The sequence below is a fragment of the Anthonomus grandis genome, chromosome 6, assembly GCF_022605725.1.
Source record: "Anthonomus grandis grandis chromosome 6, icAntGran1.3, whole genome shotgun sequence".
In the NCBI taxonomy this organism is placed as follows: domain Eukaryota; kingdom Metazoa; phylum Arthropoda; class Insecta; order Coleoptera; family Curculionidae; genus Anthonomus; species Anthonomus grandis.
Genome location: NC_065551.1, coordinates 16,336,014 through 16,350,431, shown reverse-complemented (window position 1 = coordinate 16,350,431; position 14,418 = coordinate 16,336,014). Strand labels below are relative to the sequence as shown.

Here is a 14,418-nt window from a genome sequence, read left to right as displayed (position 1 = left end):
GAATTCTTGAAACTGACTTCTTAAATTAAATGGTTGATTATTATTTACTATGCGATATACAAAATTATACATATGTAGCTTTCTTCTATTGTTCATATTTAATATTTTATTATTATTGAGATAAGGCGATATATGGTTTCTGTAGGGGATACTATAAGAGAATCTCATACAGGAATTTTGGACTTTTTGTATATTTTTTTTATTTTGTGAAGATAAAGAATTTCCATAGACTACGTCACCATAATCAAACAATGACAAAATAAGACTATCGCACAATAAGTACTTTTGTTTTGCCGATATATTTCGCTTAAACTTAAAAAGTTTTTTTAAACGTAAATAAGCAGTTTTCGTTTTATTTTTTATGTGTAATTCAAAAGAGAGAGAGCTGTCAAATATAACGCCTAAATTTTTTGCCTCGGAAACAACAGGAATTGAAGTATTATCAATAGATATAGGATTTAAGGATAAGTTGTGTTCGAGCCTTTGCCTTATATTAGAGTTGGAGCACATAATAAGAATTTTAGATTTTGTGGCATTAAGCTTAAGATTATGATTTTCTGCGTATTTATGTAGACTAATTAAATCACTATTAAAATTTTGATAGAATAGATTTATATTATTAAGGTGAATTGGAATATAAACTTGGGAATCATCGGCATATTGTTGCAAAGTGGCGTGTTTTATTACTTTGTACATATCAGCCACGTAAATAGAGAAAAGTAACGGCGATACTATAGAGCCTTGAGGTACTCCCTGGTTAAAAGGTGTAAATTCTGAGTAATGCTTTTCAGACTGCCGAACCACCATAACACAACTGTCTCTATTACGCAAATAATCCTTGAACAAATTTACACCGCTTTCTGAAATACCAATATATTTTAATTTTGCCAATAACATATCATGGTTAATCGTGTCAAAAGCCCTACTAAAGTCCAATAAGGCCATACATGTTGGCTGACCATTCTCCTCATTTACCCTAATATCATTTAAAATACCCACCAAACTTGTAGACGTGCTAAAGTTTTTTCTGAAACCGGATTGACAATCGGGGATAATTTTATGTTTATCAACAAAATTTGAAATTTGATTAAAAATATGTTTTTCCAGAATTTTAGATGATGCTGGTAGAATACTAATTGGTCTGAGATCTTTATGCTCTTTTGGATTTGAATTTTTTGGAATGGGTTTAATAATTGCCCTTTTCCATTTAGAGACTTTTGTTGAAGAATACATTCGTTAATAATATGCAATAAAGGACTTAAGCAAAAAGGCAAACACAATTTTATATCTTTTATAGAAATACCATCGATTCCCGTTGCATTTGATTTAATAGTCGAGATTATTTTAATCATATTGTCTTGGTCCAAAAGCTGGAAATTAAGTTTTGTATTATTTATGGTATTATTTTGATAAAATTCAATACATTCTTTACTTGTAGTATCTGGTAGGGTGGAAACAGTATTAAAAAAATTGCCAATATCTGTTGGATTTGATATGTTAGTAGGTAGCTCGTTTTGATATCTTTTTCCTTTGGTTAAGAATAGTTTATCTGCTATTCTCCAAAATTCTTGTCCTTTTTTGTTTGATAATTGATTAAAAAGTGTTATTTTTTCTCGTATTATAGCATGTTTTGTGTAGTTTCTTAGCTGTTTATAATATTCAAAATGAGGCTGAGATTTACTTTTCAGATATTTTTTATGAGCATGACATTTGCCCTTGTAGGTAGTATCTGATGATCTATTAAAAGGAGTGAAAGTATCTTATGATAGAATTTTATTATTAACAGAATCGAAAACTTGAAAATAAAACGTACAAAGTTCAAATAAAAGAAATTGAAACAAAAACGTCAGAAAATTATTTCAATAAATGTTTAAAGTGTTGACCTTCCACTTCTATACATTTTTCGACTCGCTTTCTAATGAACGATGAACAGAGTGCAGCATGTGTGGAGTTATCTGCCCGCAAACCTCCATGATTCGCAGCTTCATATTTTCGGGAGTCGTTGGTGGATCGCGATATATGGAATCTCCTTCAAATAACCCTATAGAAAAAATCTAAGGAAGTCAAAACAGCTGATTTTGGGCCCATTCACAAAATAATCGATTTTGGAAATCATTCCCGTGAAGCTCTTGATGTAACGACAAGAGATACGGATGAAACTAGTGGCGTTTCAAAATTCTCAGGACACTTGTTTTGGAGATTCCAGAAGCAGAAGAAATTGATCGTGAGCTGACTCCAGTATTATGGACAACTGCAGCTAAGACGGCAATTTCATTATTTTGACTGGTAATGCTTCTCTTTCGTGATCGATTTATCATTCTCACACTTCCATCTTCTATAAAGTGGTTCACTACACGATAAAATGATGTTCGCGGTGGAAGTCGCCGTTAAGGATGTCGCATGGTATACAGTTCAATGACTCTATTAATATTCCGTTCAGATTCACCATAGATAAGGACCATTTCAACTTTTTAATTTATTGTTAGGCATTTTATAGTCACTCAACAAAATAGTCAAAAACTTGATAACTGAACGAATACTGTGAACCAAAATAATCTCGCATTTACTTTATTTATTGTTTACAGTATTTGTTTACAATCGCCTGAAATACCTGGTATAAACACGTGAGATCTATTCACTATAGAAAATTTCGCATTATAGCAACATGCATTGATCAACAATGCCTTGTCACAACAATATTGAAGAATTGCTGAACCAAAGCTGTTCCTGTTTCTAATGTCAAAGAAAAAATTCGTAAAAGAAACAAGAATTAATATCTTGAAAAGGAGAGGTCGCATGTAAAAAAGTGTCAGATGAAAGTTACTTATTTTTTAACGCTAAATCAGATACTATTAAAAAAAATTGGAGTTTCTATGCAAAAAAGTGAAGTTGACTGTTAGTTGAATGTTAGTGACCTTGAAGACGTCCACTCAAGGTCAAACCAATGACGTCATTTTATGGCCCCCTGGTAACCATTCAAATTTCACATGAAACATTTTTTGGATACATATTTAGTTTTCGAGATATTGCGATGTCTCAAGTTAAATGGACCACCCTGTATATTAGAAGCCCCCTGACTAGAGTAATTTTCTCAGCCAAAGTCTAAAAGCCACCAAAATTGAAGTTTTGAAATGCAAAACAAGATTTTTATTCTTGAACAAATATTTTTTGGTATAATTTAGGAATCACAAAAAATATTTTTAATATTTCGAACGAGATTCTGAACGAGACGCTTGGGTGTATCGTTTGCAAGAGACGATATATCTTTTTCCTTATTCAATACGTGGATAATCTCTCAGCATCGTTTTTTAAACGTATTTGTTTCACTGGTTTGTTTATCAAAACCGAAGTCTTGTCTGTATTGCTTATCATAGAATAATATATAGGGTTGTTTATTTTTACTAGAACCACTGCACTAAAACTATATCTTAGGGTAAAAACATAGTGAAGGTTCGAGCTACGCGTCAAAAGGCGATTTAATTTTGAATTCAAAGTAACGGTAAATCAGTAAACAATATGAGCTCAGATAGTGAGGGTAAAATTCTTTTTGGTGGTGCAGCTGTGCGTATTCTACTTGCTATGGGCTATAACAGAGAATATAGTGTTCATCTAATTAACAGTAGAAGAAACCAGTTGGGACAGTACTATACTCTATTTCCAGAACTAAAAAAACATCCGACAAAGAACCGACAAGAGTTTTATTGCCAGATCTATTATATGGCTCTTCCATGATAATTTATTATCAAGATAAACACCTAGAAATTTGATCGCGACTATTCTCTGATGTCTTTCCCTTAAAGAGAAATTAACCACCTCTGTTTTATTTAGATTCAAACATATATTGTCAGCAAACCATGCTTTTAACTTGTGAAGTGTTGCACTAGTTCCATTCTGTAGGGAAATCAGATCTGAATGCCGACTGAGAAGAGTTGTGTCATCCGCATATTGTACAGACATCACCTCTGAGAAGTGGGCGGGTAATTCATTTACATAAAGTAAAAAGAGAAGAGGACCCAAAATTGATTCCTGAGGCACCCCTGCTGTTACTGGAAGTATGGAGGATGTTCTTCCTCCACAAGTCACCATCTGCTGACGCTCACAAATGTAGGACTGGATAAGTTCCAGGCAAATACCCCGGATACCATAAAAATCCAACCTGCTCAACAAAACATTATACGAGACACAATCGAACGCTTTTGAGAGGTCGCAGAAAATTGCACCTGCTGTCTTGCCCCCCTCAAATGCATCAACCAGGTAGTCTACCATTTCCCTGAGTGCATCAGCAGTGGATCTTCCTTTTCAAAGGCCAAACTGCGCTGGTGAAAGTAAATTATGTTTATCAAAAAAAGATATGAGACGTTGGTTTAGACAGAGCTCAATGGGCTTGGATAATATCGGTATTATTGATATGGGTCGATGATTTCCTAGATCATCCATATTACCCTTTTTAAATATAGGAACAACTTTACTTATTTTAATCTTTTGTGGAAATGTACCAGATGAAAAACATTTGTTTATTATTAGAGATAGTGGTAGGGCCAAATCATTTGCAAGTAGTTTCAATATTTTATCGCTCAACCCAAAGATGTCTTGAGCAGAACTATCACTTAAACTTTTTAAAATCAATGACCTTTATTTCGGTAACAGGCGAGAGAAATACTGTTGAATTGTTATGTACATATTTTGCTGTAAATTGTACAGGGCCATAAGATTTTTGCAGTGTATTTGCAATTGAGTCAGCTATATTCACAAAAATTTGTTAAACTCATCGGGAGTTATATTACATTTCGAATTACTAGGATCATTATTTTTTGTTTCTTTAATGATGTTCCAGATGGTTTTGGATTTGTTATGACTATTTCCTATTTTGTTTGTATAATACGAGTGTCTCGCTTGTTACATTTTAGTTTAATATTCCTTTATACGAATTTTTAGCAATTCTGAGAGATCTAGAGTACTGTTATGTTTCAATCTCTTCAGTTCATTATAAAAGAATTTTTTTTTCTTTATTTGTGGTGAGAATTATTTTAGTTTTTTTGGGAATATGAAAGTCTATAATAGATATTAGAAGATTGAGAAATATTTCAAAAGAATTGTCAACGTTACAATTATCAAGTATTAACAACCAGTCAACGTTTAGTAATAAAGTAACACAGCGAGAAAATCTCTCTCCACAATACGGTCTGAACTCGTAAGACCGTTGTGTGGGTGTTTTCAGTAGTTTCATTTATTGATTCATATGTATTAGTAATAGCCATATGATCTGACATATAAGTGTCCCATAGAGTACATTTACAATTAATTGTACAATTTGTTATGCAGTTATCAAGGCAACTACTTTTTGTGGTTTTTGAGATTCTAGTTGCGCTATTTACCAGGAATTTAAAGTCATATGTGCTAACAAGTTGGGTGAACTCGGCTGAAATGAGGTTATCCGCTAGTAGATCTATATTAAAATCACCATAAATAAAGGTACGTTTGCGTCTATGGAATAAGAAATTTAGAACTGTATCAACAGTTCCAATTTACCTGATGGAGATCTGTAGACACTCAAAACTACAACCTGCAAGGCTTCAATCTCAATCGCAACGACTTCAAAGTGTGTCTTTATTGACATGTTGTCTATATTTGGGATCTTCTTTACAAGAACGGGCAACTCCCTCTAATTCAGATTCTGGTTCAGATTTTTCCATCCATTTAAAAAATTTCGTTCAAGTGAGAAGTTAAACCTTTCAAATGCAACATTCTTTGGCCAGAAGGAAATGCTGTAGATGGTATCCTTTAGTTATAGAGTCACTTCTACCATAAACTTTTTTTTGTCTGATTGGTTTTGTTTCGGGATACACTGTTTAACGTAGACATCAGTGCAATTGCTATGCTTGGTAACGTAATTTTTTATGTCCATTTCGGTGATAGTGTCATTAATTTTTGATAAGAAGACCTATACCCTTCTATTTTGTTGGGCAGACGTGGAACCTAATTGTGTTTGATGATCTTCTCGACTTCCAATTTTAAGGTATGTATTGGTATGTATAAGGTATGTAAATTATCTGTATAACTCGTCACCACCTGTTAATACTATTGAAGACTGCAGTAAAATGGTACCAAAAACGCGCGGATTCTAGAGGCAAGAAATCTTGAAATATAAAGCGCCGCTTAAATCGCGGTAGGTATCGGATCTGAATGCGTGTAGCAACTCTTTAATATGTTTTCTTCCATTTGAAACTGTATAATAAATCTTAAATCGCCGCCTGAAGCGCAGCTTGGAGCCTCACTATGTTTTTACCCTTAGCCATTGCCTAGATTTTTATGATTTGCCATGAATTTGATTAAAATATCCCAATGGGTCGAGGTAGTTTTAAACGATTTTTTTTTCATGTTGAAGAAATAATATCCGCTATTTAAATAAAAAATCACGGAGAAGAAAAAATTAACGGAACATGTTAAATATATTTCATATAACATGAAAAATTATTAATAGATTTATTATTTATTTTAGTTAATCCATCTGTTAAATTTTAGGGAAAATGCCAAATATACTGCAGCAAACTATGTCAAATAAAACGAGTTTAGCCGACGATTGAAATTTGGAATCACCCTTTCTCGCGATTCACGACTAAGTCGCCATCGAATTTGAAGTCGCAATTGTATCGAGTTGTGATTATAGAATCCCTCTGCTGGATTAGAAATTTTGGTATTTAGGGCACTTCCGATTGGGTAATTAATTTTAGTATAAAAGTAGGGTAACATTCTTACCTGTATGGCCCAGACATTTTCGATTTGAAAGGTGCAGTAACACTATCATTATTCAGCTGCTTAATGATCGCTTCTAAGCCGATTTGGTACTGTTTAGGCCCTTTCAGTTCCAATAAAACCTGATTATTATCCGAACTCCCTTGAATTTCCAAATGGATTTTCGGATTTCTTGGATATGTGGATTGGTGGTTTGGACAACCGCCTGCGCTAGATCCCTTCCATTGTCCTGTAATCTAAAACGAATTTCTTTTTTTATAATCTAAACGAAGTAATATAGTTAAACATCTCATACAACAAAATAAAATTTTACCTGTTTTTCTACAGTATAAGGATCGATAATTTCATTTAATCTAAATGGACAAGTGGCATAAGCTCTTAAAGTGTAATAAATGGTGGTACTTTTCTCATATTGAGACACTACGATGGTATAATCTTTTGCACTAGTTGGGCCCAGGATAATTTTACATAAATAGTGGGGACTATTGATTTTTACGCCATCAATAAACGGAGAAGGATCATCTGAAAAAATCAATTAGTATTTGCCTCAAATTAAAAATTTTAAACGCTTACAAGGAAAATACACTTTCCTTCCTCCTTTATAGACAAAAACAGTAATAAACTCCTTATTATTTCTGAAATCTTCAATATCTGTAATATGTCTGGATAATAAGATCCATACGGCTCCTGTAGCATCCGGACTGACATTTAAGGAAAATTGGGGATTAGAGGAAATCGTATATAAATCTTTTGCTGGTCCTTGGCCAGCGTGCCACATCCTGGAAAACAATTTAAAATGTTTAAAATTCACTAAAAAAAGGAACAACAGCTCGCTTACTGGTGAATGCAATAAGTGTATTTAAACAGTTCCGGATTCCAATTCATGTAAAAAACATCGAAAAACTTTAAGACACTATCATAGTCTATCCAGAAGACCCCGTTATCAAACTCGGCGGCGCTATGCGGGTCATAGTTGAGGGTTTTTTGAAGCTCTGGGGTCCAATGTCTGGTATCTAGTTCAGAGTAATTACCACGCCATCTTAGGTGAGACCATGGATTTTTTAATTTTAAAAGTCTAACCTAAATAAACGAAATTTAATAATATTAATTGTATTTTATTAAGCTTCATGTACATATATACAAAAAATAATATTATAGTTATCTAGGGTTCAGGATGATGTACATGGGAATATTGGAAGCCGTTAAAGATACAGGGTAGACCAACTGAGGAAAAATAGGACAATCAAGTGCCTATAAATAATCTGTGATCAACTTTTTTGAACTCAGAATAGCAACGGATATACAGGAAAAAAAGAAGAAAGTGCGTTTTATAAAATAAAACATCACCATTCAAGGTGGAGATAGGAAATGATCGCGAATAAATAATTGGAAATAAAGTAAAAATAATCTAGACCCATTATATTAACTGAGGCTAAAATAAGCTTCAGAAATAAGAAATTGCTTTATTTTATTTCTAAGTTTTTTCGGGTACTTTTTTATAGGATTTAGATTGTCAAAAAATTTGATAATCTTGATAATATGTAGACTTACATTTTCTTTTTTTTTGTTTTCTTGAGTTTTGGATTATAGCATTATAGGTTATTGTATTATGTGTAGGATATTTATGCTCCTTTTGTATCCATTGAGGAGGCATTCATAAATATACCCGTATCTTGATGGTGTTACTAGTTGCTTTAAAGTAATAAATTTTTGTTTAACATCTATACTATATGGAATGGTCATAAAACGAACTGAATGCGTTTTTAAGGTAAATATCCTTTCGAGGTCACAGGTATGATTCTACGCTAATATACTTAGAATATTGAAAGGTTTATTGCGTTTTTTAAAGCAATAACATGTTTTAACACCCTTTCCCTACGCCTAATTGCACAAATAAACCTTATGCACGAGCTCTGTAGTTTTTTAATTGAATCAAACTTAGAATGAGTCGCATATTTTTTTTGTTTTTTTTTACAAATACGATCTATGCTAGTAAAGTTCTTGTAGCATTAAAAATTCTTTCTTAATCCAACTTGTAATGTGATCTGTGAACTTAAGCTTGACGTCTTTCATTAGGCCTAGATTTTTAGTTGAGTCACGAAAACGGATAAGTTCTCCATTAAAAATTAGTTGGATATATTCCAAAACCGCTTTTCTGTTATTATCAGTAGAAAATAACATTTAATTAACACCACGCTTTTGCTTAGATTTAATTCAAGAGAATGATCAGCATGTAGCATTTTTTTTGTTCCCTTAGCATCATCTTAAAAAAATACTACATACTTTCTTTTTATTTAGTTTACTTTAATTTGGAAAGAATATTGTTTATTAGTTATTCCAATTTATTTATGTTAATCTCGGCAACATCGTTTTCGGAGGTATCCGTAATTTAAACAAAGTATGTACTGTGTGTTGCCTAAAAGCTCAAGGGACTTTTAAATAATTAAAGGGACTCTTGAAGTACTTTTAATTTATTTCAACATCATTAAACCTGTTTTTTATATTGTGTTACATATTTTATTATTAACAACACAGTTTACGTTTGTATTTAAGTATTTTATTATCAAAAAATGCATAAACAAAATCCAGTCTAACTTGACCTTGCTTTAAACAATCAGCGCATATCGATCTTCGGGTTAAGGTTCAGAGTTGCCATATTGTGCTGGAACGGAAAAGCGGCTGATCTTACTATTTTCAATATTCAAAATGAATTAAAATCATTATCATTATTGATTGAGAATCATATCTTTATTGAAGGATTTTGATAGGTCCTGGTTTATGTTCTTCAGTCGTACATAATTATTTATGTAGATTTCCTAGCAGCTCTATTCCTTTTCCTGGTAAAAGGTACGTTGGCAACAACGGCAATGGTTCGGTGGTGGGAGGTCACCAAGCACCAAGGTGAACCTTGATGCCCATCCATCTTTCTTTTTGGCGTGCGACCGAAGATCTGACAAGTCGTTCTAATTTTGCCTAGAAAAAAGGGCGAATCAAGTAAAGTTTTCCATTTCGGGATGTGTTAATATTTTAAACTTACTTATTTTTCGCACTGCATCTACCGATGTAGTTTTCCTTTTGCTGACGGGCGTGGTTTATCTGATTTTGTGATTTTTGAGTTTTCCCATGACATCACGTATGTAGCACGTGGTTCCTTTGTAAGTGTCTTTAAATCAGGTATTCCTTCCTTTATTTAGAGATTCCTTCGTCCTGCGTTGCTGCCCAATCAACTTTAACGAAGGTTGATAATTCTACGCCACAAAATATCTTTGATTGATATTTTTGGGGGGTCCTTCTTACTTATTGCTTAGTCCTTAGGTCATTTTGTCTACTTTTACCTGCCCCAACCACGTGATTGCTGCCATACTGCCTGACGCCAATTTCGACGTCGAGCCCTGCCTTTAATCTTTGCTGATTGCTGCGATACTGCTTGACGCCATTTTCAACGCCGAGCCCTGCCTTCAATCCTTGCTGATAGCTGTCATACAGTTGACGGTGTCATACATCACGCTCAAGGCCGAGTCAACGCCTTGACGCCATTTTCAACGCCGAGCCCTGCCTTCAACCCTTGCTGCTTCCAGACTGATGACCTTCATCCTCATCCACCTAAGGCCATGCCTTCAGGCCTGTCAATCGCTGGATAATGCTTCCCTAGCATTCCTACGCAGTAACGCTGAGCAGGAAGTGTTTAAGCTGCGTGGCGGAGTTGGTAAAATTTCATCATATTTATATGAACTTGGTTTAATGATTTATTTATTCTATTTTGATTGATTGTGGTATTTATTTTTGTTGGTACACATATTTTGATTTATAAGTAGCCCTGTGCGTACTGTCTATTTAATCCTTTTTTCCTGCGCAGAGAATTCATGAATTTTCCCCAGGTTTAACGTCATATAATTAATGTCATATTCCCATTTTAATTTAATATAAACCCATAGAGCTACACGTTCTCTTTGTGATATTTGAGTGTTACTATCACTATTCTCAGTATCTTTTTTATCCATTTTTTTTATCACTATCACACCACCATTTGTAAATAGTTGTAAGTATTTTATTGACCGCACGGAATGCAATGTTTCAGTTGACATCTAGGGTATAAAATAAATTTTGTTAAAAAATTAAAATAAACCGTTTCACTTGAAGTTGATACCAGTCCAGACTATTGCTTGAAAAAAAAAAACTTTATAAAGTTTCTTGATTTACTTAATTATAAACAACATCTTTAATTATAAAATTTAAACAAACTTTAATTAAATTAAGTGGCGTCCAAAGATGAAATCAGTAAGTATAAAAAGGGAGGGATGATCTGCCCACCACCACGCTCACCAGACTAAAAGCTGCCGTGCATTTATGAGGCAAAAAAAAAATATTCATAGGGTAGAAAAATTGCCACAAACATTCAAATAAAAATTAGCTCTTTCAACATTATTAGCATTAAATGATAGACATTAAGTGAGATATAATTGAGTGTCGTCCGCGTAGAGGTGGTATTTAGAGAACTGCAATTTATCCATGAAAACCGACGTAAAAATGCTATACAATAAAGGACCCAGAATGCTACCTTGAGAGACACCAGACCTACTCTTGCCACCCTAGACTTATCTTCTCCAATTATAACTTTGTGTTCTATCACTTAAAAAAGTAAAATTAATTTAGTAGCTGCAGTCCTATGGTTGGTGTGATACTCAAATTACGAGACAGTTTTACCACTAACCAAAACTCTTTATTTTATTCTCGACACGTGTTTCGCTAACGATGTTAGTATCTTCGGGAGAAGATCAAAACTGATCTTCTTTCAATCTTCTCCCGAAAATGCACGTGTAAAAAAACCAAAATAATGTAATATATTAATCAGAAGATCTTGATGTTGCATATGAAATGTTTTAGAGTAATCAAGTAGTATTAAAATCATTGGATCACCCTTGTCCAAACTGGCGAAAACCTCATCGGTCACGTCAGTTAGAGCGGTCACACGGCTAAATCCCGTTCGAAATCCCGATTGTGTCTGTAATATAATATTCTTATCAGTAATATAGGCGGTAATCTGTTTTTTTTTTCAAAATTTTTGAAAGGGTTGGTAAAATTGAAATTGATTTATTATCAGGTAGCGGTCTGCTACCTGATAATAAGTTTGTATTTCTTATTTTACTAAATTTAAATATATATTTTCATACTATAATTATTTATAAACTTTGACCGAAACATCACACAACCCAAACATCACACATAATGAAGCACCATATTTTTTTTCATTTTAAGATCCTTCCAATAAAGCTTTCAGATTTGCAAGAATATCATTATAAGTCGGGTAATTAACCCCTTAAATCTTAACTTTAAGTTATGAAAGTCTATTCGGTATTTAATCTTCTCTAGTAAGAAAGAAGGACACTTATCAATCATAATTCTTGAAGAATATAATTTGCGTCTCTTCGCCATATTTAACCAGTTACAGTCTTTTAGTTTATGAGAGACCGGGCCCGTATTTTCTAATTCCATAGATGTATCTTAAGCAAGATTGTTGTACCCGTTGAATCTTTTATATTTCAGTGAAATCTAGACAACGTGAGTAAACCACATCACAAAAGTTAAAATAGCTCAAAACTAAGGTGCCAGTCACCTTAATTTTTAAAGATTGCGATAGTGAAGGCCTGTGAGGATAATGTCACTTCAGCGCATTATGTGCTTTTTGTGACAGGTTTTAATATAAAATTTCAAGCGCAACTCGACATCCAAGCCTAAGCTTTTTGAATCTTTCTCACATAGTAAAAAATTATCATTTATGCTTATGGTAGTAAAAGGTTCAACACTGTCTTTGTTTCTACCAAAAATCATAAGTTTTGACTTAGATGGGTTAATAAGAAGGTTATAATGATTTGAAAATTCTAACAATCTTCTTAGATCCTCGTTTATGACTTTCTCTGCATTAATATATTCAGATGGAAGAAAAGAAAGCTGTGTATCATCAGCATATTGGTATACCTTGCCGAACTTTAGGCAATTGCGGTCATTATTAGGAATTTTTAAATATTTTATTGCAAATGCTTAAATTATTTAGTTTTTTCCATAATGCCCGAGAATCTCTGTCACAATTTTATTATGCATTGTAAATTTAAAACATCTCTTTTTTTCTTTAGCTATAACGATATTAGTTTGATTTCTAATTGGTTTAAAGTATTCTCAGTATCCTTTCGTACATGTTTTTTTTATATTTGCTAAATGTTTTATTCTTTAGTTTAATTATTGCTTCTATATTATCTGTCAGCCAGAGTGGCTTAGTTTTTTTGAAAGTTACTTTTTTAAACGGCGCTAACACCTTAAAAATATTAAGAATAGTTGAAAATATATAATGAATATTTACATCATTCAACTAAATAATATTATCAAATTGTGTAATTTCCAAAAAATATTTAAGTCTTTCTTTATTAATGCGCTTAAGATTTCGGAAGTTTTCAGTCTTACTGTCGGATCTATTTCTATCTAAAGACAAATTGCATAATGGGAAAAAATTATCTGAAATGGCGACATCAACAGTGCCAAAACCGTCAGGCTAAAGACTTTCTGAAATCATTATTACATCTAACAAGGTAATAGATCTACTCGAGTCGGGTTATTAATTAGTTGGTTCAAACTAAAAGAAAACACGCTATCATAAAATGCTGAGTAATGTGCACTATCCAAGTCAAATAAATGTATGTTTAAATTTCCCCCACATATAATTTCATTGACAATTACTATCAATTCTGACAACGTATCCTCGAAAACATCTATAAATTCAAAAAAGCTCTTAAGTGGTGGCCTGTATAAGAAACCTAATTAAACCTATTAACCAGATCTACCAAATCCCCATGGTGGTTGGATAGTAATTGCATGTCCAAAAGCGCAATATTAAATTCTCTTATGTCGATATGGTTCAAATTTGTATACAAAAAATAAATTTTCTGCGTTGACAAACGAAAGTCTTTAAGTGTAGTTTGTTGAATTTTCCACTCCGAAAACATTTTGTGATATTGACATTGGATAAGTCTAGGTTAGTCGCTATGGTATTTTGCAAGATTGTTATTAGATTTTGACTATTACTTTCAGGAATGCCATAAAATCGTATACAATTTGTAATTTTGTTTCAATTCAATAACTCCAACGACAAACATCCGAAAGTTTTCAATTTTAATTTTTGTATTTAACTGCTCAATACGCTCTTCAAACTTTTTGGTAACGTTATGGCTGACTTGTTTTGCGATAGCTTCCATATACGGAATTTTGCATTAATTCGATTATTATTTCTGTCGTCATTTCCTTCAAAATTCCTTTGATTTCTTTTAATTAACGATCAGTAAAAATTGTTGACTAATTGCGCTGGGTTCAAATAAAAAAAAATAAAATAAAAAAGTTAGTTAACTCACGATGAAAAAAAATGTAATTTAGTGGACTGTAAACACTTAATGAAATTAACTAAAAAACTTGGAAAACGCTGTTGTGAGACCTTACCTTCTATTATCGGTGGCCGAGATGATTATCTACACTTTCACGCTAGCGATTTTCCGGTGTTGAGTCGCGACTCTAAACCGTTTGACGATTAGAGCTCGAATGTGTCGCACACTGTTTAAGGCCTCAAAACGAGGTGTTGAAATTCAACAAAAAAAATAAATTATTTAAACAAATGAAATACTT

At 32.9% G+C, this 14,418-nt stretch overlaps 1 protein-coding gene across 1 annotated transcript in view; it reads right to left on the bottom strand.

Moving 5' to 3' along the window:
- The window catches only part of LOC126737527 (calpain-7-like), a 56,002-nt gene that overhangs the window by 4,906 nt on the left and 36,678 nt on the right, over positions 1–14,418 (bottom strand). The window contains exons 8-11 of the mRNA XM_050442450.1: positions 7,592–7,833; positions 7,327–7,532; positions 7,067–7,275; positions 6,757–6,989 (exon numbers count right to left, since the gene is read on the bottom strand). Coding sequence (XP_050298407.1) covers positions 6,757–6,989; positions 7,067–7,275; positions 7,327–7,532; positions 7,592–7,833 — 890 coding nt within the window. The remainder of the gene's footprint in view (positions 1–6,756; positions 6,990–7,066; positions 7,276–7,326; positions 7,533–7,591; positions 7,834–14,418) is intronic.